At 32.6% G+C, this 25,342-nt stretch overlaps 1 protein-coding gene across 9 annotated transcripts in view; it reads right to left on the bottom strand.

The window, feature by feature from the left end:
• The window catches only part of LOC127701000 (plexin-A2-like), a 233,481-nt gene that overhangs the window by 116,405 nt on the left and 91,734 nt on the right, over positions 1–25,342 (bottom strand). For all 9 annotated transcript variants that reach the window (XM_052204765.1, XM_052204785.1, XM_052204793.1 and 6 more), the window contains 2 exons: positions 19,003–19,147; positions 9,269–9,353 (listed from right to left, as the gene is read on the bottom strand). In XM_052204765.1, coding sequence (XP_052060725.1) covers positions 9,269–9,353; positions 19,003–19,147 — 230 coding nt within the window. The remainder of the gene's footprint in view (positions 1–9,268; positions 9,354–19,002; positions 19,148–25,342) is intronic.

The raw sequence follows: 25,342 nt of genomic DNA, 5'->3' as shown, positions 1-25,342 counted from the left end.
GGGAGACTTAAAAATATCTTTCCTCTGGGGGATTCCCAGATCTTTTAAGAAATATTTACTGTACTTATCTCTAAGACTTTGCCCTTTCATGATATCAATTTCCTAAATGTTTAACCAAAGTTGCAGCTGAATTTATCTCTACAAACTGATCAACTGGTAAATTTCGAAATAATTTGTGCATTTGTGGTCTTAAAAATGAAATTCTAAAAATAGGCAATCCAACATCTGAAAACGTTGTTTAGGCAAACAATTTAACAGAACGAAAACCTAGGTGAATAGCTTTTTACAATAAGTTTGTTTTCCATTTTTGTCATAACTCCATAAGATTTTAATTTGAACCATTTTGGGATAAGCTGTTTCATCCTCATATAGGAAATGGGACCTGTCCAAACAGAAAAACGCGAAGTAAGACTTAGAGTAACAGAAGATGACCACAAACAATTTGGAATTTTCTTGTTTCATAGTTTTTTCTTTTATCGTAAAATACATATAAAATCTGGAAACCAACAATGACTATTTATGTTCTGTTTGTAAATGCACATACCCCTCACCTTTTACAAACCTATATGATGATAACATGCATTGTATGTTTGAAACAGCAGAGAAATATGTTTGGCACTAAAATTTAAGGAATGATGACAAAAAAAGAAAACACAAATATTCTAATAAAGCTGAAGTTTCAATACATATTTTTGTCCTTTGAATTTTTTTTTTTTTTTTTTTTGACTGGCCAATTCAAATCTTTCACATCAAAAATTTGTAAACCAACAAAATAAAAAACCCTGGCCATGTTGTTGTACCATTTAAAGTGTTTGGGCTAAAAATGGGCTTGTAAGAATAATAATAAAAGAACAGAGTTCCAATGTCCCCCGCGTTGCACATATTTTATATTTCCAAGGGGCATAACTCTTTTAAAAAAGTCAATCAGCCCAATTATATAACTTGTCTGAGATATTGCTGATATTAACCTGTAGTATAATTTTTATAAAAATCTGGCAAGAATTGTACCTGTGAGAGCACTAACGAGGCCATTTTCCATAAATTTAATATTTCCAAGGGGTATAACTCTTTAAAATAAATGGGGAATGTGTCCATGGGACACAGATGATGCCCCCGCTTGCATATCATATAAAGTTATAAAGGGATATAACTGAAGAAATTTAAAAGTGACACTACACAAAATTGTACTTGATATGAGTTTTGTGGTAATAAGTATTGTGTATAAGTTTCATAATATTTGGTTGAGGCAAACTTTAGTTAGAGAACGGAAACGAAAAATTCAGCAATTCTTCCATTTGTAAATGGGCATAACTCATTACTCTAGAACAGAAAAAGTGACACCACCAAAATTCAAACTTGATCTGTATTTTGTGGTAATAAGCATTGTGTATAAGTTTCATAACATTTGGTTGATGCTAACTTAAGTTAGAGAACGGAAACGAAAAATTCAGCAATTCTTCCATTTGTAAAGGGGCATAACTCTAGAACAGTAAAGGTGACACCACCAAAATTCAAACTTGATCTGTATTTTGTGGTAATAAGCATTGTGTATAAGTTTCATAACATTTGGTTGAGGCTAACTAAAGTTAGAGAATGGAAATGAAAAATTCAGCAATTTTTCCATTTGTAAAGGGGCATAACTCAAGCACGGTAAAAGTGACACCACCCAATTTCGACCTTGATCTGTATTATGTGGTAATAAGCATTGTGTATAAGTTTCATAACATTTAGTTGAGGCAAACTATGGAGAGTTGTCTCATTGGCAATCATACCACATCTTCTTTTTTATATTAGAGAACGGAATTGAAAATTCAGCAATTTTTCCATTTATAAAGGAGCATAACTCTAGAACCAATAAAGTGACGCCACCAAAATTCAAACTTGATCTGTATTTTGTGGTAATAAGTATTGTGTATAAGTTTCATAAAATTTGGTTGAGGCAAACTAAAGTTAGAGAAAGGAAATGAAAATTCAGCAATTTTTCCATTTATAAAGGGGCATAACTCTAGAACCATTAAAGTGACGCTACCAAAATTCAAACTTGATCTGTATTTTGTAGTAATAAGCATTGTGTATAAGTTTCATAACATTTGGTTGAGGCAAACTAAAGTTAGAGAACAGAAACAAATAAACTGCTTCGCTGAGCGCAGCTGGATACGCCCGCAGAGGTCCAACCCTGAACAGTTGGGGCAAAAATGGACACAGTATTCAAGCTTGATACAGGTCTGAATTTGGATTGTAATTAAATATTTGATATATTATAGGTTTCTGAATAAATGTAGTCAAAGAACTTGAAATTGGTTATATGCAAGATTTCTTGCTGTTGTGCAATACACTGTGCTGTTGCGCAATACTTAGTAAATCTGTTGTCAGACTATAAACAAATAAAATCTTATAACTGGGAAACTTAAAATCGAAAATTTATAAAAATCAAAAGGGAGCTTACAAAAATAGATATAAACAATTTATCAAAGTTTCATAAAAAATGCTGAAAATATTTTTGAGTTATTGTCCGAAAACTGGAAAAATCCCCCTTTTTGTAATGAATAAAACCCCATAAATCGGAAACGTATAGTCTGAAATTTATAAAAATCAAAAGGGAGCTCATGTCGATAGAAATAAACAATTGATCAAAGTTTCTTGCAAATTGGTGAAATTGTTTTTGAGTTATTGTCTGAAAACTGGAAAATCCCTCCTTTTTTAATGAATAAAACCCCAAAACTTGGAAACAGTAAATCCGAAATTTATAAAATATGAAAGGGAGCTCACGTCAATAGATATGAACAATTCACAAAAGTTTCAAGCATATTGGTGAAATTGTTTTTGAGTTATTGTCCGAAAACTGGAAAATCCCCCCTTTTTTAATGAATAAAACCCCAAAACTCGGAAATGGTAAATCTGAAATTTATAAAAAAACGAAAAGGAGCTCAACGTCAATAGATATAAACAATTCACCAAAGTTTCATGCATATTGGTTAAAGAGTTTTTGAATTAATGTCTGATATGTTGTCGACGGACGGACGGACGGACTGACGGTCAACTGTATACCATAATACGTCCCGCAAAAGGGCGTATAAAAATTCAGCAATTTTTCCATTTATAAAGGGGCATAACTCTAGAACAGTTAAAGTGATGCCACCAAAATTCAAACTTGATCTGTGTTTTGTGGTAATAAGTATAGTGTTTAAGTTTCATTTCATTTGGTTAAAGCAAACTAAAGTTAGAGAACGGAAAACAACTTTAGGACGTACAGAAGGATGTTAGGATGTACATTCAAACAAGGGTAAAACTTAATGCCCCCTCCGCTACGGCTGAGACATAAAAAGTCGATTGGCCACCATTATAGAACTTGTCCGAGATATTGCTGATATTAACCTATAGTATAAGTTTTATAAAAATCTGGTAAGAATTGTACCCTTGTGAGCGCTAACGAGGCCATTTCCCATAAATTTAATATTTCCAAGGGGAAGAACTCTTTTAAAAAAAGTTGATCGTCCACCATTTTAGAACTTGTACGAGATATTGCTGATATTAACCTATAGTATAAGTTTTATAAAAATCTGGTAAGAATTGTACCTGTGAGAGCAATAACAAGGCCATTTTCCATAAATTTAATATTTCCAAGGGGCATAACTCTTTTAAAAAAAGTCCATCATCCAACATTATAAAACTTGTCCGAGATATTGCTAATATTAACCTATAGTATAAGTTTTATAAAAATCTGGTAAGAATTGTACCTGTGAGAGCGCTAACGAAGCCATTTTCCATAAATTTAATATTTCCAAGGGCATAACTCTTTTAAAAAAAGACGATCATCCCCCATTATATAACTTGTCCGAGATATTACTGATATTAACCTATAGTATAAGTTTTATAAAAATCTTGCAAGAATTGTATCCGTGAGAGCACTAACGAGGCCATTTTCCATAAATTTAATATTTCCAAGGGCCATAACTCTTTTAACAAAAGTCGATCGTCAACCATTTTAGAACTTGTTCGCGATATTGCAGAATTTAACCTATAGTATAAGTTTTATAAAAATCTGGCAAGATATGTACCCGTGATAGCGCTAACGAGGCCATTTTCCATAAATTTAATATTTCCAAGGGACATAAATCTTTTAAAAAAAGTCGATCGTCTACCATTTAAGAACTTGTCCAAGATATTGCTAATATTAACCTATAGTATAAGTTTTATAAAAATCTGGAAAGAATTGTACCCGTGATAGCGCTAACGAGGACATTTTCCATAAATTTAATATTTCCAAGTCCATGAGAGCCCTTACGAGACCATTTTCCACAAATTTAATATTTCTAAGAGGCATAACTCTTTTAAAAAAAAGTCTATCGTCCACCATTTGAGAACTTGTCTGAGATGTTTCTGATATTAACCTATAGTATAAGTTTTATAAAAATCTGGCAAGAATTGTACCCATGAGAGCCCTAACGAGGCCATTTTCCATAAATTTAATATTTCTAAGGGGCATAACTCTTTTAAAAAAAGTTGATCGTCCACCATTTTAGAACTTGTATGAGATATTGCTGATATTAACCTATAGTATAAGTTTTATAAAAATCTGACAAGAATTGTATCCGTGAGAGCGCTAACAAGACCGGTATTTCCATGTCCCCCACAATGCGTTACGTGGGGGACAAAAAATTGCAGAAAGGGGCAGCAAGACTAATTTTAGACACTAATCCACTTTCAGCATCAGCACCACTACTTCAACAGCTTGGGTGGTTGACAGTACAGTATAGAATATCATACCCTAAATATGTTTCGATGCATTAAATGCCTTAAGTATGAAGCCCCTATATATTAACCAATAACAAATGAAATGCCAGAAAATAACCAATATTGTTTGTGGTATACATGATCATACGTCAAAAGAGAGTTGTATTTAGAAATCTTTTATATATATTCAGGATCTTCTTTATGGAACAACTAGCTATTTCTGAAAGAATCAACCTCAAGTACAAGTTCTTTCAAAAAAGATTTAAAAAAGAATTGTTGGAAGTTGTGTAATATTATATGCATATTTGTAACACTCTTGAACTTTGAATATAGGAGAGGAACATGTTATTTAAATGATGAAAACTGTATGAATTCATCATTTTTACCTGTTTTATTAATTGAAAAAGATTTCTCATTTGATTTTTTCTTATGTGTGTGTTTTTGTCAAGCCTTCGACTTTTGTCAAAAAAGCGAGACATAGCGATCCTACATTCCTTCGTCGTCGTCGTCGGTGGCATCCACAAATATTCACTCTGTGGTTAAAGTTTGTGAAATTTTAATAACTTTCTTAAACTATCCTGGATTACTACCAAACTTGGACAGAAGCTTGTTTATGATCATAAGATAATATTCAAAAGTAAATTTTGTAAAAAAAAAAAATTCCATTTTTTCCGTCTTTTACTTATAAATGGACTTAGTTTTTCTGCCAGGAAACATTACAATTTCACTCTGTGATTAAAGTTTTTGAAATTTTAATAACTTTCTTAAACTATCCTGGATTTCTACCAAACTTGGAAAGAAGCTTGTTTATGATCATAAGATAGTATCCAGCAGTAAATTTTGTAAAGAAAAAATTCCATTTTTTTCGTATTTTACTTATATATGGACTTAGTTTTTCTGCCAGTTAACATTACATTCACTCTGTGGTTAAAGTTTTTGAAATTTTAACAACTTTCTTAAACTATCCTGGATTTGTACCAAACTTGGAAGCTTGTTTATGATTAAAAGCTAGTATCTAGAAGGAAATTTTGTTAAAATTTTGTTCCATTTTTTCCGTATTTTACTTATATATGGACTTTTTCTGCCAGTTAACATTACATTCACTCTGTGGTTAAAGTTTTAAAATTTTAACAACTTTCTTAAACTATCCTGGATTTGTACCACACTTCGACAGAAGCTTGTTTATGATTAAAAGCTAGTATCTAGAAGGAAATTTTGTTAAAATTTTGTTCCATTTTTTCTGTATTTTACTTATAAATGGACTTAGTTTTTCTTCCAGTTAACATTACATACAGTCTGCAGTTTTAAGTTTTTAAAACATTTATTAAATATTGCCGGTATTTTTAATGACCATTCTGTTAAAGAACAAGTTCCTGGATATTTTGATAATACTGAACTCCCTCTTATTTGTTATATTTACAAGAATTCTACCCGAAAATTTGTGTTTAATTATAGCCAAGTCTGTAAAGATGTAAATATCAGTGAAAATACACCTTCGTCATGTAATTGTAGTAATTCCGAATACACTTATGGCCCCATTTCCCATGTTATAACAGGAGACCTTAACATCGTTCGCGGCCGAGAGTTAAAATCATTCCTCAGTAAAGGACCTAAATATCGTCCCCCGTCAATTATTAATTGGAATGAGTTTCGTAATATCATCCACGACTCACTTCGTGCTTACTGTTTGAAATGGATAAAACGGGAAAAAGCTGACAAAAAATCTTTGGACTCTTTTTTTAATTCAGTAATGAAGATAGTTGATATACGTATACAACATTTTAAAGAACATTTTACTCTTAACAACAACCATAAAAATCCTATTTCTCGTATCAAACATAAACTAAAAGAACTATCCAAGGAATTTGTTTTTGTCCCGGCTGATAAAGCTGCTAATAATATCATTATAGTTTGACGTTAATTTTACATTGAGGTTCTGGAAAAGGAAATCACGAATTCACCAACATTCCAACTGACTTCATTTTCAGAAAACGATATCTGTAACAAACATAAACTATTAGCTACTTCTTTACAAGCAGAACCAAATATAATGAAAGTCCCAATTATGTACTGGCTTCCGAAGCTACACAAATCACCTTACAAATATAGATTTATTTCGTCTTCAAGTCATTGTTCCACTACTGAATTGTCTATTCTACTTACTAGTACACTTGGTACAATCAAAAACCTGATAATAAATTGTTCAAATAAGGCCTTTGAAAATAGTGGAATTAACTACTTTTGGAGTGTCAAAAACTCGTTGGAAGTACTTGATAAATTGCATGCATATATTGGTGATTTTGAATCTGTTCAAAGTTTTGATTTTTCTACCCTATATACCACTTTGCCTCATATTCTTCTTAAGAAAAAATTCACATACCTAATTAAATGGGCATTTAAAAAGTCGGAATGTGAATACATATGTTCAAACTCTTTTAGGTCATTTTTTAGTTGCAACAAACAAAAGAGCTATGTCAATTGGACATGCTTTGATACTATATCTGCCCTTGAATTTTAATTTGATAACATTTTTGTTCGCCTTGGAGATTCCGTATATCGTCAAGTTATCGGAATTCCATTGGGGACTAACTGTGCACCACTTATTGCGGACCTGTTTTTGTATTGTTATGAGTTACAATTTATCACTAAAATCAGCAAAGACCCATCGAAACAACATCTGATACAAAAATTTAACAATACTTTTAGATATTTGGATGATATATTGGCTCTCAATAATGACGACTTCAGTATGTATACTAAAGAAATTTATCCTGTTGAACTTACTTTAAATAAAGCTAATACTAACAATGACCACTGTCCTTTCCTCAATCTTGATATCTATTCATTAACGGGAAGCTTAATACAAAAATTTATGATAAAAGTGATGATTTTTCATTTCCTATTGTTAATTATCCATTTTTAGATGGCAACGTTCCCTTGTCACCATCTTATGGTGTGTATATATCTCAACTTGTACGATTGGCTCGTGTATGTAACAACGTATTAGATTTTAGCAAGAGAAATTTATGTATTACTGAAAAATTATTACACCAGGGTTTTCGATATCATAAACTAGTCAAAACATTTACTAAATGTTATCATCGGTATAAGGACATCATTCGTAAATATAACTCAACATGCAGACTTCTTATACGTTCGGGTATTTCACATCCAATCTTTTATGGTAATATTCTTTACAAAGCACAAAAATGTCAGTATTCACCTCAAAAGTTAACAAAACCTTTAAACAAACTTATTAAGAAGGGATATAGTTACGATACTGTTGTCAGGTCATTAAAGATTGCATATTTTGGCTTTAATATTGATTCACTTATAGGGTCTTTGCATCGGAATTAAACATATTTATTCTGAAACCAGTTGTTGGCATGACACGGGTAATATGTTCTTCTCATATATTTTATGACGGTATAATACTAAACCCCTAACAGGAGGGATTGTGCCTGATATTCATATGATGAAGACATAATCTTTCAATCAGTTTAATTGAGGTCTGGAGCTGGCATGTCTGTAACTGCTAGTAGTCTGTTGTTATTTATGTATTATTGTCATTTTGTTTATTATCTTTTGTTTCCTATTCTGACATCGGACTCGGACTTCTCTTAAACTGAGTTTTACTGTGCGTACTGTTGTACGTTTGTTTTTCTAAATTGGCTAGAGGTATAGGGGGAGGGTTGAGATCTCAAAAAACATGTTTAACCCCGCCGCATTTTTGCGCCTGTCCCAAGTCAGGAGCCTCTGGCCTTTGTTAGTCTTGTATCATTTTTAATTTTAGTTTCTTGTGTATAATTTGGAGTTTAGTATGACGTCCATTATCACTGAACAAGTATACATATTTGTTTAGGGGCCAGCTGAAGGACGCCTCCGGGTGCGGGAGTTTCTCGCTGCATTGAAAACCCATAGGTGGCCTTCGGCTGTTGTCTGCTCTATGGTCGGGTTGTTGTCTCTTTGACACATTCCCCATTTCCATTCTCAATTTTATTAGATTCATAAACAATCCTGGATTTTTACCAAACTTGGACAGAAGCTACTTACAATCAAAAGATAGTATAGAGAGGAATATTTATATTAATTTTTTTCCTCATTTTTGTTGAGCCTGCGATTAACAGCAAAAGTAGGCGAGACACTGGGTTCCGCAGAACCCTTACGAATTTTTATTAATTTGAACCTCTTTGTTATATTTCAATGTATTTTATGTGGGCCTCAGGGTAGAATAGTTTTATAGCTAACTGTGTTACCCTCTTTAAATAGAAAATTATTATTATTATTATTATTATTATTATCATTATCATTATATGACCTTCATTCTAAAATACATTTTTTTCATATTTTACTGCCCTCTTTTAGAATAAAGTGTAAAAATGTGGCAATATTAACCAATTTATATTTTAATCAAAATGGAAAATACACATTATGCACATGAGTAAAGGTCATATTTACTTTCTGCCTCGGTTTACATGAAATGGTTAATTAACACCCATTAGTATTCTAGTGTTCTGATTAATAGTATAATTACCTTGTAAAGTTAGAACACTTATTAAATTTAATGTAGGTTGAAGCAAGCACAAAATCTTTAAATGTCACATTTAGCTGAAATGGTCCTGAAAAAGAAAATATGAATACATCATGACAAAAGATCAAATTAACTGCTCGACTAATTAATACAAAGTTTTAAAAAAAAACTGAAGTTTCATAAGTCTGCAATGTCATATCAGAAATTTAAATAAAACAATAAAACAAAGGGGAGCTTATCTCATTTTTTATCTATCCAAGGTACAAGGGCAATAACTAAAAAAAAGCCCTTTTTTTTCTTTAAAACTTTGATTAATATCGTAAGAGAAATGAAGGCTTCAGAGCAAATGCAATGTGATTTCCAATAAAAATTATATTTCCAAGGGGCAAAACTCAATAAAAATATTTGATCAGAACTTATTTTCAAAATGGTCATCTAAACCGTTTCATAAAATTCTGGCAAGAATTGAACACATGAGAGCACTAACGATGCAATTTTTCATAAAATAAATGTTTCAAAGGGGCATAACTCTTATAAAAATATTTGATAGGCACTGATTTTCGAAATTGTCCAAGACATTGCTGATATTAACATATGATATAAGTTTCATAAAAATCTGGCAAGAATTGAACACATGAGAGCGCTAATGATGCAATTTTCCATAAAGTTAATGTTTCCAAGGGGCATAACTCTTGTAAAAATATTTGATCTGCACTGATTTTCGAACTCATCCATGACATTGCTAATATAAACCTATGATATAAGTTTCGTAAAAATCTAGCAAGAACTGAACACATGAGAGAGCTAATGATGCAATTTTCATGAAATTAATGTTTCCAAGGGGCATTTAATAAACTCTTATAAAAAAATATTTGATCAACACTGATTTTCCAGCTTGTCCAAGACATTGCTGATATAAACCTATGATATAAGTTTCATAAAAATCTGGCAAGAATTGTACAAGTGAGAGCGCAAAAAAGACCGGACAGATGAATGCACAGGCAGACGGTTGGACGGAAAGACAGATGGGCACCTGGTATTTCCATGTCCCATGCAATGCGTTATGCAGTGGACTATATACAAGCCACCAAAGTTTCATGAAACCTGCTGAAAGCATTTTTGACTTATTGTCAAAAACAGGAAAATCCCCCCTTTTTATGGAGTCCCAATACTCAAGAAAGTAAAATCAGAAATTTTTAAAAATCAAAAAGGAAATTTTTATTATTGATTTTTTTTTTTTTTTGTGTTTGACAAATTAAAACTGGAAAATCACAATGTTTAGATTAAGACCTTCTTAAATGTATTCTTTAACTGAAAAAAATATGCAAATTTCAATAAGAACAATGTTTAATTTTTGTCAGAATTCAACTTTTTATGATTAAATCAGTGTTTATATTGAACAATTGAAAATATATTATTGATATTGAATAAATACAACATCACATGCAGTTTTTAGAGTTGATGCATGTATTTTCATCAACTTAGGAGATATTTTTTTTACACAGGTAAATTAATCTTTGAGTGATGGTTTTCTCTTAGATGAAATTTAAAAGTCCAAGTGAACAAGCATTCTGTGAGTATTGCCTGGCAATCAAGCATGACCAAAAACTAGAGGCTCTCAAGAGCCTGTGTCGCTCACCTGTATTTACTGATGCTTTGGAAATCATGTAAAATAAGGTTAAAATCATAATTAATAGTATTAGATATTAGATATTATAATGATATCTAAGATAATAACAAAAAACTTCAAAATTTTTGTAAAATTACTAACTCAGGGGCAGCAACCCAACAATGGGTTGTCGGATTCGTCTGAAAATTTCAGGGCAGATAAATCTAAATCTGATGAACATTTTTGCCACCTGTCAGATTTGCTCTAAATGCTTTAGTTTCAGAGATATAAACCAAAAACTGCATTTTACCCCTATGTTCTATTTTTAACCAAGTCGGCCATGATGGTTGGAAGGCGGGGTCATCGGACAAATTTTTTAAACTAGATACCCTAATAATGATTATGGCTAAGTATGGTTAAATTTGTCTCAGTAGTTTCAGAGAAGAAGATTTTTGTAAAAGATTACAAAAATTTACAAAAAATTGTTAAAAATTGACTATTAAGGGCAATAACTCCTAAAGGGGTCGACTGACAATTTTGGTCATACAACTTATTTGTAGATCTTACTTTGCTGAACATTATTGCTGTTTACAGTTTATCACTATCTATAATAATATTCAAGATAATAAGCAAAAACTGCAAAATTTCCTTAAAATTACCAATTCAGGGGCAGCAACCCAACAACAGGTTGTCAGATTTGTCTGAAAATTTCAGGGCAGATAGATCTTGACCTGATAATCAGTTTTACCCTATGTCAGATTTACTCTAAATGCTTTGGTTTCAGAGATATAAGCCAAAATCTACATTTTACCCCTATGTTCTATTTTTAGCCATGGCGGCCATCTTGGTTGGTTGGCGGGGTCATCAGACACATTTTTTAAACTAGATACCCTAATGATGATTGTGGCCAAGTTTGGTTAAATTTAACCCAGTGGTTTCAGAGGAGAAGATTTTTGTAAAAGTTAACGGACGACGACGACGGACGACGGACAACGGACGCCAAGTGATGAGAAAAGCTCACTTGGCCCTTTGGGCTAGGTGAGCTAAAAATGAGGAAAACTGATTATTTGAGTGAATTTTCTAAGTCCAAGGACCATAACTCTGCACAAAATCATTAGACTGGAACAAAATTTGTACTTGATCTGTAACTTGACATGATAAAACTATTTACCAATCATCAAATCAATATATTTAAGCATGACAAAAAAAAGTGCCAAAAACTGATTATTTGAGTTAATTTTCTAAGTTGAAGGACCATAACTCTGCACAAATTCGTCAGATCGGAACAAAATTCAAACTTGATCTGTAACTTGTCATGATAAAATAATACACCAAATATCAAATCAATATCTTCAAGCATCAGGAAACTAAAGGCTCTAAGGAGCCTGTGTTGCTCACCTGATATTTTTATTTACAATTGATGCATAAATCAATGCAACGGTTATACTTTTGCTTTAGTTTCAGAGATATAAGCCAAAAACTGCATTTTACCCCTATGTTCTATTTTTAGCCATGTCGGCCATGTTGGTTGGCAGGCAGGGTCATCAGACACATTTATTAAACTAGATACCCTAATGACGGTTGTGACCAAGTTTGGTTAGATTTGTCTCAGTAGTTTCAGAGGAGAAAATTTTTGTAAGATTACAAAAATTTACGAAAATTTGTTAAAAATTTACTATAAAGGACAATAACTCCTTAAGGGGTCAATGGACCATTTTTGTCATGTTTGACTTATTTGTAGATCTTACTTTGCTGAACATCATTGCTGTTTACAGTTTATCACTGTCTATAATAATATTCAAAATAATAACCAATAAAACGCTCCGCAGGGCGCAGCTTGATACGACCGCAGAGGTCGAACCCTGAACAGTTGGGGCAAGTATGGACACAACATTCAAGCTTGATACAGCTTTGCATTTGGATTGTGATTAAATATTTGACACAGCATAGGTTTCTGACACAGAATGAATGTGGTCTAAGAACTTAAAAATTTAAAATTGGACATTCACCTATTATGGTCCAATATCCAAAATCTAAATACATGGTTAGATTCAGCATATCAAAGAACCCCAAGAATTCAATCTTTGATGAAATCAAACAAAGTTTAATTTTGGACCCTTTTGACCTCAATGTGGACAAAGTTGATAACGGGGCCCAAAAATCAAAAATCTAAATACATGGGTAGATTTAGCATATCAAAGAACCCCATATATTCAATTTTTGTTGAAATCAAACAAAGTTTAATTTTGGACCCCGATTTGGACCAACTTGAAAACTGGGCCCATAATCAAAAATCTAAATACATGTTTAGATTCAGCATATCAAAGAACCCTAAGAATTCAATTTTTGTTAAAATCAAACTAAGTTTAATTTTGGACCCTTTGGACCTTAATGTAGACCAATTTGAAAACGGAACCAAAAATTAAGAATCTAAATACACGGTTAGATTCGGCATATCAAAGAACCCCAATAATTCAAATTTTGATGAAATCAAACAAAGTTTAATTTTGGACCCTTTGGACCTCAATGTGGACCAATTTAAAAACGGGGCCCAAAATCCAAAAACTTAATACACGGTTAGATTCAGCATATTAAAGAACCCCAAGAATTCAAGAATAAAACCCCATTGAAATTGGTCAAGAAATAAGCAGTTTATACGAAGTTTCTTCTTTTGCACAATACTGTGCAATTGAATATTTCTTGCTATTGCGCAATACTGTACAATTGACAATTTCTTGCTATTGCGCAATATTGTGCTATTGGATATTTCTTACTATTGCGCAATACTGTGCAATTGAAGATTTCTTGCTATTGCGCAATACTGTGCAATTGAAGATTTCTTGCTATTGTGCAATACTGTGCAATTGAAAGTTTCTTGCTATTGCACAATACTTATTATATAAAAATTTACACATCCTGTTTGGTGTGTATCTCCTACCATATCATTATTATTTGCTTTTAAATATAAATCAGAAATAACCAACTTAAAATGGAAAATTTTAAAAGAAAAAAAAAAGGAAAAAAAAAAATCCCCCCCCCCCCTCCAAATTTTTTGAACCCTCTTATGATTCATCACCCCCAAACTCAATCCCAGCCTTCCCTTTGTGGTATGGTACCTTGCAGTACAATTTCAGAGAGATCCATACACTTAAACACAAGTTATTGTCTGGAAACTAGAATAAACAGCTGCGCCATGAGCGCATGATACGCCCGTCGTCTTGTGTGTGAATTTTTATGCAATAAGCATAAATAGTTTCTGACATACGGCGTGACATGCGAAAACCCCCTTTTTTTTTTTACAAAAAACTCAATATCTATAAAATAAAATTTTGAATCAAAACCAAAAAGTATACAGATCTTTAGATTAATATAACTAAGAAGTGTGTAAAATTTTAAGCAATAATCATAAATCGTTTTTGAGATACGGCGCGACATGTGAAAACACCCCTTTAAAAAAAAAAAATCAATATCTCAAAAATAAAATTTTGAATCAAAACCAAAAAGTATACAGATCTTTAGATTAATATAACTAAGAAGTGTGTAAAATTTTAAGCAATAATCATAAATCATTTTTGAGATATGGCGCGACATGTGAAAAACCCCTCCCCCTTTTTTTACAAAATACTCAATAACTCAAAAATAAAATTTTGAATCAAAACCAAAAAGTATACAGATCTTAAGGTTAATATAACTAAGAAGTGTGTAAAGTTTTAAGCAATAATCATAAACTGTTTTTGAGATACGGTGCGACATGTGAAAAACCCCTCCCCCTTTTTAACAAAATACTCAATAACTCAAAAATAAAATTTTGAATCATCACCAAAAAGTATACAGATCTTAAGATTAATATAACTAAGAAGTGTGTAAAGTTTTAAGCAATAATCATAAATTGTTTTTGAGATACGGCGCGACATGTGAAAAAAAACACACACCTGTTTTAGTTACTAAGTCCCGTAACTCAAAAAGTTTTAATCTTATTTTCACCAAAAAGTATACAGATCGTTTGACCATCATAAGAAACAACTATGTTAAGTTTCATGAAATTTGGATAAGTCGTTCTCAAGTTACGGTGCGACATGTTTACGCCGGACAGACAGACGGACAGACAGACGGACGGACAGACAGACGGACAGACAGACGGACGGACGCCGGACATTTGTATAACATAATACGTCCCGTCAAAAATTTGACGGGCGTATAAAAATGTGTTTTTTGGCCCCTTTTTGGCTCCAAATTCCTAAACGTTTCGACAATTACACCCAAACTCAATTCCAGCTTTCCCTTTGTGATATGGAACCTTGTAGTACAATTTCATAAAGATCCATACACTTACACACAAGTTATTGTCATGAAACTAGAAAAATGCTTGTTTTTAGCCCCTTTTTTGGCTACTAATTCCTAAAATTTTGAGGCAATTACCCCCAAAATCAATCCCAGCATTCATTTTGTGATATGGAACCTTGTGGTACAATGTCAGAGAGATCCATACACTAACACACAAGTTATGTCTGGAAGTTAAAAAAAATGCTTATTTTTGGCCCCTTTTGGCCCCTAATGCCTTTACTGTTGGTACCATAACCCCCAAAATCAATCCCAACCTTCCTTTTGTGGTATTGAACCTTGTGGTAAAATTTCAAAGAGATCCATTCACTTAAACTAAAGTTAGAGTGCGAAAACCAATGTGTCTTCGGACGACGACGACAACAACAACGACGACAACAACGACGACGACGACTACAACGCCAACGTCATACCAATATACGACCACAAAATTTTTTTGCGGTCGTATAAAAACTGCAAAATTTCCTTAGAAAATTACCAATTCAGGGGCAGCAACCCAACAACTGGTTGTCCGATTTGTCTGAAAATTTCAGGGCAGATAGATCTTGACCTAATAAACAATTTTACCCATGTAAGATTTGCTCTAAATGCTTTGGTTTCAGAGATATAAGCCAAAATCTACATTTTTACCCTATGTTCTATTTTTAGCCATGGCGGCCATCTTGGTTGGTTGGGGGGTCATCGGACACATTTTTACAACTAGATACCCCAATGATAATTATGGCCAAGTTTGGTTAAATTTGGTCCTGTAGTTTCAGAGGAGAAGATTTTTGTAAAAGTTAACGACGGACGCCAGAAGCCAAGTGATGAGAAAAACTCACTTGGCCCTTTGGGCCAGGTGAGCTAAAAAAGTGTGGAAAACTGATTTGCCGGACTGACAGACAGACAGACAGACAGACCTTCGACTGACTTCATCGGTAAGGAACTAATAAACTACACAGAGTACAATAGCTAATTGTATTTATTTGTTGGGACAATTGAACAGACAAAAAGTTTAAATACCTTGACCAAGAGGAGATGACTCTGTGGAAATGTTTTATTTGGTTCGCAATAATGATGTCTTTATACTAAATCCATTGGATGTTGGATGTGTATTGATTGATATTTTAGTCTTCGATACATTTTTATTTGTTGTTATTGGCTATAAACTAGCTGTCAGTAACTGCGAGTACTCTCAGATCTGAAGTTCAGAACTATGTGTCTCTTTTGTTGTGAGGGATGCATAAATTCCCTACCACATCTGCTGTGTGTTTTTGTTATATGTTTTTTCTGCTTTGTATCGTTCTGATGAGTTAAGCCCTTTTCAACTGATTTGTATAGTTTGTTTTTATGTTGTGCCATTACACAACTGTCCCAAGTTAAGGGAGGGTTGGAGCCTTCAAACATGCTTAACCCCGCCACATTCTTTATGTGCCTGTCCCAAGTCAGAAGCCTATATTTCAGTGGTTGTTGTTGGTTAATGTCTGTCATATTTGGTTTTTTTTCGTAAATTGTTTTGTTATATTTTCTTAAATGAATTGTTTCATATTTTTCATGTAGGGGCCTTTTATACCTGACTATACAGTATTGGTTTTTCTCATTGTTGAAAGCCCTATGGTTGCCTATAATTGATTTAAACATCCACTTCATTTGAACTTTGATGGATATTTGTCTCATTGGCAATAATACCCACATCTCCTTATTTTTCTCAAAGAAGATAACTCCAATCTAAAATATTATTATTACAATGACATCAAAGACGGAAACCCAATTGAAATTCAACAAAAGAAATGAAATTTATTAGAGAAGGTAAAAAAGGCCAAGTTGGTATATTACATTGGTTTACATTGGTTTCTATGGGCTTTAAAAGTTGAATTAAGGTGAATAAATTAGGATTTTATGCATCTTATATATCTGTTTTTATTTAAATTATAGTATGGAGCTTCGAGATATTTGTAAACTTTTAAATTAAAGACAAATTTTCAAAAACAGTTGACAAGTGGATCTTTTTTGTGGATAATCATAAATTCCTGCGAAAAAAGTTTCAAAGAAAAATAAAAGATTGATCTTTTTAAAACATTTATTTGCATCTCTGCCCCCAGAGACATATTTCTTTTTTGGAAAAAATTCTTACAATGAGCAATAATTTTATCAAAAAGAGAAAGTCCAGTACACCTTTTTATGTTCAGGTGTGTTTGGGTTGACTACTTTGTCTTAAAAACGTATAAAGCATAAATATTTGATACATCATCTCTCTTCAGATTCTATTATTTTTATATATTTAAGCTACAGGTTGATATAATAACAAAAAAAAATTCACAGTACTAAAAAATGAAATATATGGTTCTGTTGAGTCATAACAAGAGAATAGGTGTGTTTGAATAACACATTTTTACTTAAAGTACTTGATGAAACCATTACATTTGGAACTAAAAAATGCACACCTTCAAAAAAACTTCATTTTTTGTATGTCTTATCATAGTTATTAGTCTTCAACCACTGAAATTTTTTTAGTCTGCCCTTCCATGAAATATTAAATAACATTTTTTTTCAATGTTTTTGAACTTTCAAAATTCTCCCTGACAACCGGTCAGACAAAAGTTTTAAGTTGACTAAAAGGATAAAAGTACATTAAATGATGCTCAATAGCCAGTATACATTTCTTTTAAAATGCAACTGCCAGGATCTTAATGATGCCTATATATATGTTGATTAAATTTATTGGTTTTCAAGAGCTAAATTGTCAGTGCATCATCCCTCCAATGGCTTCCATATTTACGATTGTAAAAATTAGCTGGCGTAATGGGGAGATAATTTTGAAGAATAAGAATCCTGACTGATCATTGATATTTTTAGAAGAGATACTAGATTTGTGCAACATGCACAATTTAAGCAATTTACTTGAAAGTATAATACACATACACATCATTTTGTAACAGTTTGCATATATCTGAATGTACATTTCATTGATAAATTTCTTGAAATTTTATGGATAGGATCTATAGAATGTTGTGTTCAATGCACCACATTTTGTTTATCTCAAAAGCATTGATAAAGTCTGGAGAATTGATAACTATCAAGCCAATCATATAAGGATTCTGATTGTATTAATTCAATCTTTACACCAAAAACAGTTACATGTGTTTCACACCTTAATAACAAAATTCAATCATTTAAAGGGGCATTGTAAGTCAATAATTCAACTCATCTGAATATGTATTCATCTGACCTTTAATTTAACCCTTAGCTGGAAATGAGTTAAACATGTGTAAAGCATGTTCAGCTATTACCATGATTACAAAAAAAAGAATGTCAACATTGGAATGTGGAACTAGGAAACAAAGGGGAAAATCTATTGTGTTGACTGATTATCCACACACTTATTCAGGTAAAATAATACATATTTTTTTAATCAATAGCATGAAATCAAACAGATCTAGAAAAATTGCTGTAATAATATTGCTGCTTTGCATGTGCCTGTATGTGTTTTTATATTTATGTTTGTATCAAGTTGTATATCACAATTTACATTCTTCAGAGGTCATCATGGTGGTTAATTAGGTGGGTCTGGTCTAAAATACAAACGAAGTGCTGATCAATTATAACGAGTCCATGCATTGTAAATTATGCTTCTTTTGGAGTTTTCATAATTTGGATATATGTTTTAGTATGTTATAAATCACATATGAGAATTTGAGTCAAATCGGTGAACATGAATTTGACAGCTAATGCCCCTTTAATTATTTCTATCATATTATGAATATCTTTATTAACTGGAAGTACTTAATATTAATAAATAATACATTACCTTCTGCAACAGTTATGTTTTCACATATGAAAATTCCTCCTGTGTCTTTTGCTGTGACTGGCTTTCCTCCAAGAGTGTATTGGCATTTCAAATCAAATAGGTTGTCGATAACAGGTTCCAGTTTGAATGTGATATCAGTTTTTCCCTTCAAAAATTAGTAAAACAACCCCATGTGTCAATGTTTTTTGTGATGTAAAAAAAATAAAGGCTCTCAAGTGCCTGTGTCGCTCACCTGTATCTACTGTGGTTTTGGAAATCATGTAAAATAAATTTAAAATCATAATAAATAGTATTAGATACCCTAATAATGGTTGAGGCCAAGTTTGGTTTAATTTGGCCCAGTAGTTAAATTAAAAGCAGGTCATCCCATTGTAGTCTTACAATAGTTACTGAAGACCCCTTATCATTATTTAAATTAGTTTTCAAGTTGTGACCATTTGAAATTGTTTTTTTACAATTTTCCCATAGACTTCTATAGTAAACCCCTATGTTCTATTTTTAGCCATGGCAGCCATGTTGGTTGGATGACAGGGTCATCGGATACATTTTTCAATCAAGATACCCTATTGAAAATTGTGGCTAAGTTTAATTCTATTTGGCCCAGTAGATTAAATAGTGAAGATTTTTGTAAAAGATTACAAAAATTTACGAAAAATTGTTAAAAATTGACAATTTTGGTCATTTGACTTATTTGTAGATCGTACTTTGCTGTTTACAGTTTATCTCTATCTATAATATTATTCAAGATAACCAAAAACTGCAAAATTTCCTTAAAATTACCAATTCAGGGGCAGCAACCCAACAACAGGTTGTCTGATTTGTCTGAAAATTTCAAGGCAGTTAGATCAAAACCTGATGAACATTTTTACCCCCGTGTCAGATTTGCTCTAAATGCTTTAGTTTCAGAGATATAAGCCAAAAACTGCATTTTACACCTATGCTCTATTTTTAGCCATGTCGGCCATGTTGGTTGGCAGGCGGTGTCATCAGACACATTTTTTAAACTAGATACCCTTATGATGATTGTGGCCAAGTTTGGATAAATTTGCCCCATTAGTTTCAGAGGAGAAGATTTTTGTAAAAGCGAACATTCGGGCCAGGTGAGCTAAAAAGGGTTAACCTTAAACAATAGCCACTTTAGTCTTGTAATATACTATGTAACTTAAAATAAGAATGCCTGGGTTGTCATGCTATTCAAACCCAACTTGTAACTTCAAAGTATCTGCAAACAAGAAATATAGGAGTCTAATACTGATCTGAAAATCAAGAGCTCACACCTTACAAAGAAATATGGGAGTTCAACAGATCTGAAAAATAAATCACACCTTACAACTTATCACAGTCAAGCTGCTTTCCAAATATGAAGAAGTTCTGAAAAAAATTGAAAAAAATATTTGTTGGACCAGAGCACTGCATGCAATGAACAGATGGACAAACAAGGTGATTGCAATAAAACCTCCATATTCATAGTTTGGGGATATAATAATATACACAACCAACCTTGACCTGGCCTGCAGATCATTTTCACCCTTTTTCAGTTTGCTCTAACAGCTCAGTTTTATAAGTTTTTACAGATAGAAGACAAAACTGAAAAAATTGACATTTCAAGGACAATAACCAAAACTTGGTTCCCTATTTTTCTGAAAGTTTTTCACCAGATAGATCTTGAATGGCTGCCAATTTTCATCTAGGCAATGTGAGCTAAAAATAGATTGCCATTTTGTTATTAAAATTGCTCCAAATCATATCATGTGATTTTTATCATCACATGATAAAATACTAACTACCAGAGGAATTACTTCAGCATTGCATCCAAAACTCAAGCAAACAAACGCTTTAGTAAAACTTTGAATTCTCTCTTCCAGGAATTATTCCTATAAGGTATAGAACCACTAATTCAGGCCCGGTCGGAAAGAACATACAAGAAAGTAGTACATATTGTAAACAAAATAGTTCCTACGCATAGCTGTATCTTTGTCAATAGTTGGAATATTTGGGTAGTTTTAGTATCAAATGAAAGCTTGGGGACTTGGGATCACTGTAGAACCCTTATTGAAAGTTTTATTTGAATAATAAAGAAGTATATGAAATTTTAATAGGAGGGCTCATTTGGCCTGTTGTTCAGATCAGAAGTTCCTGTTTTTGTACTATCAAACTTCCGGGAACCAGTACGCTCTAATATGCAATTAAAGGTATGTTGATTTTTTCAGCACAAGTCAGGATAAGGTACAGTTTTGACATGAAATAACTGCCACTTTATTTGAACTTAAGACAAAGTAGCCATTAATGCTTGAATTTGCAGAATTTAACATAGAAAGCAATGGGGCTATGAATTAGTGGTTTTATACCTATTACTGACAGGCATGTGAAATTCTATTTTTAGAAATCATACCCTTTACAGTGAAAATTGGTCACATTTGTTGTCAGAAATCATGTTACGTTATTTTTTTATGTAACAATTATGTTAGTGACAAGTTACAACCCTCAAATTGCTAAAATAAGGTATTTTAGCCTTTTTTGGTCATTTAGCATGCACACAGTTAAGATTTTACCCGAAATTTTAATTTTTGGATTATCTAACACTGAAACCAATGACTTGTATATCATGACTAGTTTACAGTATAAATATTGTTTTTGGTCAAATTATCTAGTGAGTGTTCATGTTTTATTGTGTTTCTTAGTGAATTACTTATTTCAAGGAAAATTGGTGTATACTTATGTAGGAAATCCAAAATCTCACTTGAAATGCATTTTATAACCATTTTAGCAAGTTGTCTAGCTTGGAGATACATAAATTGCTCTTGTTGATCCATGTTTGTACATAAAAGTATGGTTTTTTACTAAATCACTCTCCTTTTCCAACATGTAGAAAAAAGGGGGACAAAATTATCAATTATATTTTATGTTTGGACCACTGTATTTATATTGAAGGAAGAATCTCTGATAAAAATAAACATATAGGTAAGAACACTGTTATTTGAGTAGATATTAACAAATCAGAGCTGGGAAAAATTGAAAAAGTGTTATATCTGTCACTATTAGTATCCATAAGTAGTTTTCTTTGTTTAACGCATATGCTACTACCAGTCCAATTTGAGCTTGAATTCAGTGATATAGTGTTTTGACAAAAGCTTGATGTGTTTTTCTATGCTAGAAATAGATCATAGAAGGAAATTAAGTCAAGCAGAAGTCAATATAACAAGTTTGGTGCTGTTATAGGTATAGAACCACTAATTCAGGCCCGGTCGGAAAGAACATACAAGAAAGTAGTACATATTGTAAACAAAATAGTTCCTACGTATAGCTGTATCTTTGTCAATAGTTGGAATATTTGGGTAGTTTTAGTATCAAATGAAAGCTTGGGGACTTGGGATCACTGTAGAACCCTTATTGAAAGTTTTATTTGAATAATAAAGAAGTATATGAAATTTTAATAGGAGGGCTCATTTGGCCTGTTGTTCAGATCAGAAGTTCCTGTTTTTGTACTATCAAACTTCCGGGAACCAGTACGCTCTAATATGCAATTAAAGGTATGTTGATTTTTTCAGCACAAGTCAGGATAAGGTACAGTTTTGACATGAAATAACTGCCACTTTATTTGAACTTAAGACAAAGTAGCCATTAATGCTTGAATTTGCAGAATTTAACATAGAAAGCAATGGGGCTATGAATTAGTGGTTTTATACCTATTACTGACAGGCATGTGAAATTCTATTTTTAGAAATCATACCCTTTACAGTGAAAATTGGTCACATTTGTTGTCAGAAATCATGTTACGTTATTTTTTTTATGTAACAATTATGTTAGTGACAAGTTACAACCCTCAAATTGCTAAAATAAGGTATTTTAGCCTTTTTTGGTCATTTAGCATGCACACAGTTAAGATTTTACCCGAAATTTTAATTTTTGGATTATCTAACACTGAAACCAATGACTTGTATATCATGACTAGTTTACAGTATAAATATTGTTTTTGGTCAAATTATCTAGTGAGTGTTCATGTTTTATTGTGTTTCTTAGTGAATTACTTATTTCAAGGAAAATTGGTGTATACTTATGTAGGAAATCCAAAATCTCACTTGAAATGCATTTTATAACCATTTTAGCAAGTTGTCTAGCTTGGAGATACATAAATTGCTCTTGTTGATCCATGTTTGTACATAAAAGTATGGTTTTTTACCAAATCACTCTCCTTTTCCAACATGAAGAAAAAAGGGGGACAAAATTATCAATTATATTTTATGTTTGGACCACTGTATTTATATTGAAGGAAGAATCTCTGATAAAAATAAACATATAGGTAAGAACACTGTTATTTGAGTAGATATTAACAAATCAGAGCTGGGAAAAATTGAAAAAGTGTTATATCTGTCACAATTAGTATCCATAAGTAGTTTTCTTTGTTTAACGCATATGCTACTACCAGTCCAATTTGAGCTTGAATTCAGTGATATAGTGTTTTGACAAAAGCTTGATGTGTTTTTCTATGCTAGAAATAGATCATAGAAGGAAATTAAGTCAAGCAGAAGTCAATATAACAAGTTTGGTGCTGTTATAGGTATAGAACCACTAATTCAGGCCCGGTCGGAAAGAACATACAAGAAAGTAGTACATATTGTAAACAAAATAGTTCCTACGCATAGCTGTATCTTTGTCAATAGTTGGAATATTTGGGTAGTTTTAGTATCAAATGAAAGCTTGGGGACTTGGGATCACTGTAGAACCCTTATTGAAAGTTTTATTTGAATAATAAAGAAGTATATGAAATTTTAATAGGAGGGCTCATTTGGCCTGTTGTTCAGATCAGAAGTTCCTGTTTTTGTACTATCAAACTTCCGGGAACCAATATGCTCTAATATGCAATTAAAGGTATGTTGATTTTTTCAGCACAAGTCAGGATAAGGTACAGTTTTGACATGAAATAACTGCCACTTTATTTGAACTTAAGACAAAGTAGCCATTAATGCTTGAATTTGCAGAATTTAACATAGAAAGCAATGGGGCTATGAATTAGTGGTTTTATACCATAAGAGAGAATTTAAAGTTTTACTCAATTCATTTGTTTTATACATAGGAATAAACAGTTGTTTCTTGTAAAAGATTTTATCAGTAATTATCTTGAAATAAGAAGAAAATTGCAACGAAAAAAAAAAATTTCATTCAGATTTTCACATAAACAAAGATCTAAATCAAACTAATCAATATATCTGCTGCAAGCAATCAAATGGTACCCTAGCTTAAACATATCCCAAAGCAATCACTTTAAAGTAAAGAAAGCCCTCGTTAAAGTTAAAGGGTTCATGCATTAAGTGGATGTGCATAATTCCAAAATACATCTTGAATGGACAATTGTATCGGCAAGGAACCCAGGCCTCTTCAAAAATCTATAGTATTATGCACTGAAAATTACCACCATGCCATGGCAATTAAGTCACCCATGCCTTTTTAAAACAACCTTTATACTATATCTAGTTACTGTAAGGATCATTCAGGCTAAAATTGGTTAGATTGGTCAAGAGGTTTCAGAAGAGAAGATTTTTTTCTTCAAAATAGAATTGAGAATGGAAACGGAAATGTGGCAAAGAGACAACCCGACCAAAAAGCAGAAAACAGCCCAATGCACCAATTGGTCTACAACGCAGCAAGAAAATCCAACACCCTGAGGCGGCTTCAGCTAGCCCCTAAACAATAATGTTTACTAGTTCAGCAAAATGGACAAAATACTAAACTCCGAAACATATAAATAAATTAAAACAAGAAATGATTGTAACAGGATGCTGTTACGAAGTCTCCCAAACAAAGCTCCCATAATTCGTAATTCCCATTAGTGATGCCTGGGGACTAACCCTGTATATCATTCAAATCATCTTGGCATGACAAATCAGAATATATATGGTTTAGGGGTGGGGATCTCGACCATTTACAAGATACTAGAACATTGGGGTGGGGGGAACCCCTGGGGACTAACCCTATACGTCATTCAAATGTTCGAGACATGACGAACAGGAATATATATGGTTTAAGGGTGGGGATCTCGACCATTTACAAGATATTAGAACACTGGGGGTTGGGGGAACCCCTGGGGACTGACCGTGATATTAGAATTTTCTAAAATGGCAGGGGTCGGGATGACCCCTGGGGACTAACCCTGTATATCATTCAAACCATCTTGGTATGACAAACCAGAATATATATGGTTTAGGGGTGGGGATCTTGACCACTTACAAGATATTAGAACTTTCTTAAATGGCAGGGGGTGGGGGTGACCCCTGGGGACTAACCCTGTATTTCATTTGATGTGCTTTATCATGACAAACCAGAATATATATGGTTTAGGGGT

This window comes from Mytilus californianus, unplaced genomic scaffold (assembly GCF_021869535.1).
Source record: "Mytilus californianus isolate M0D057914Y unplaced genomic scaffold, xbMytCali1.0.p SCAF_1, whole genome shotgun sequence".
Taxonomy (NCBI): domain Eukaryota; kingdom Metazoa; phylum Mollusca; class Bivalvia; order Mytilida; family Mytilidae; genus Mytilus; species Mytilus californianus.
The sequence above is the reverse complement of the archived record's forward strand: the minus strand, read 5'-3'. Positions and strand labels throughout refer to the sequence as shown.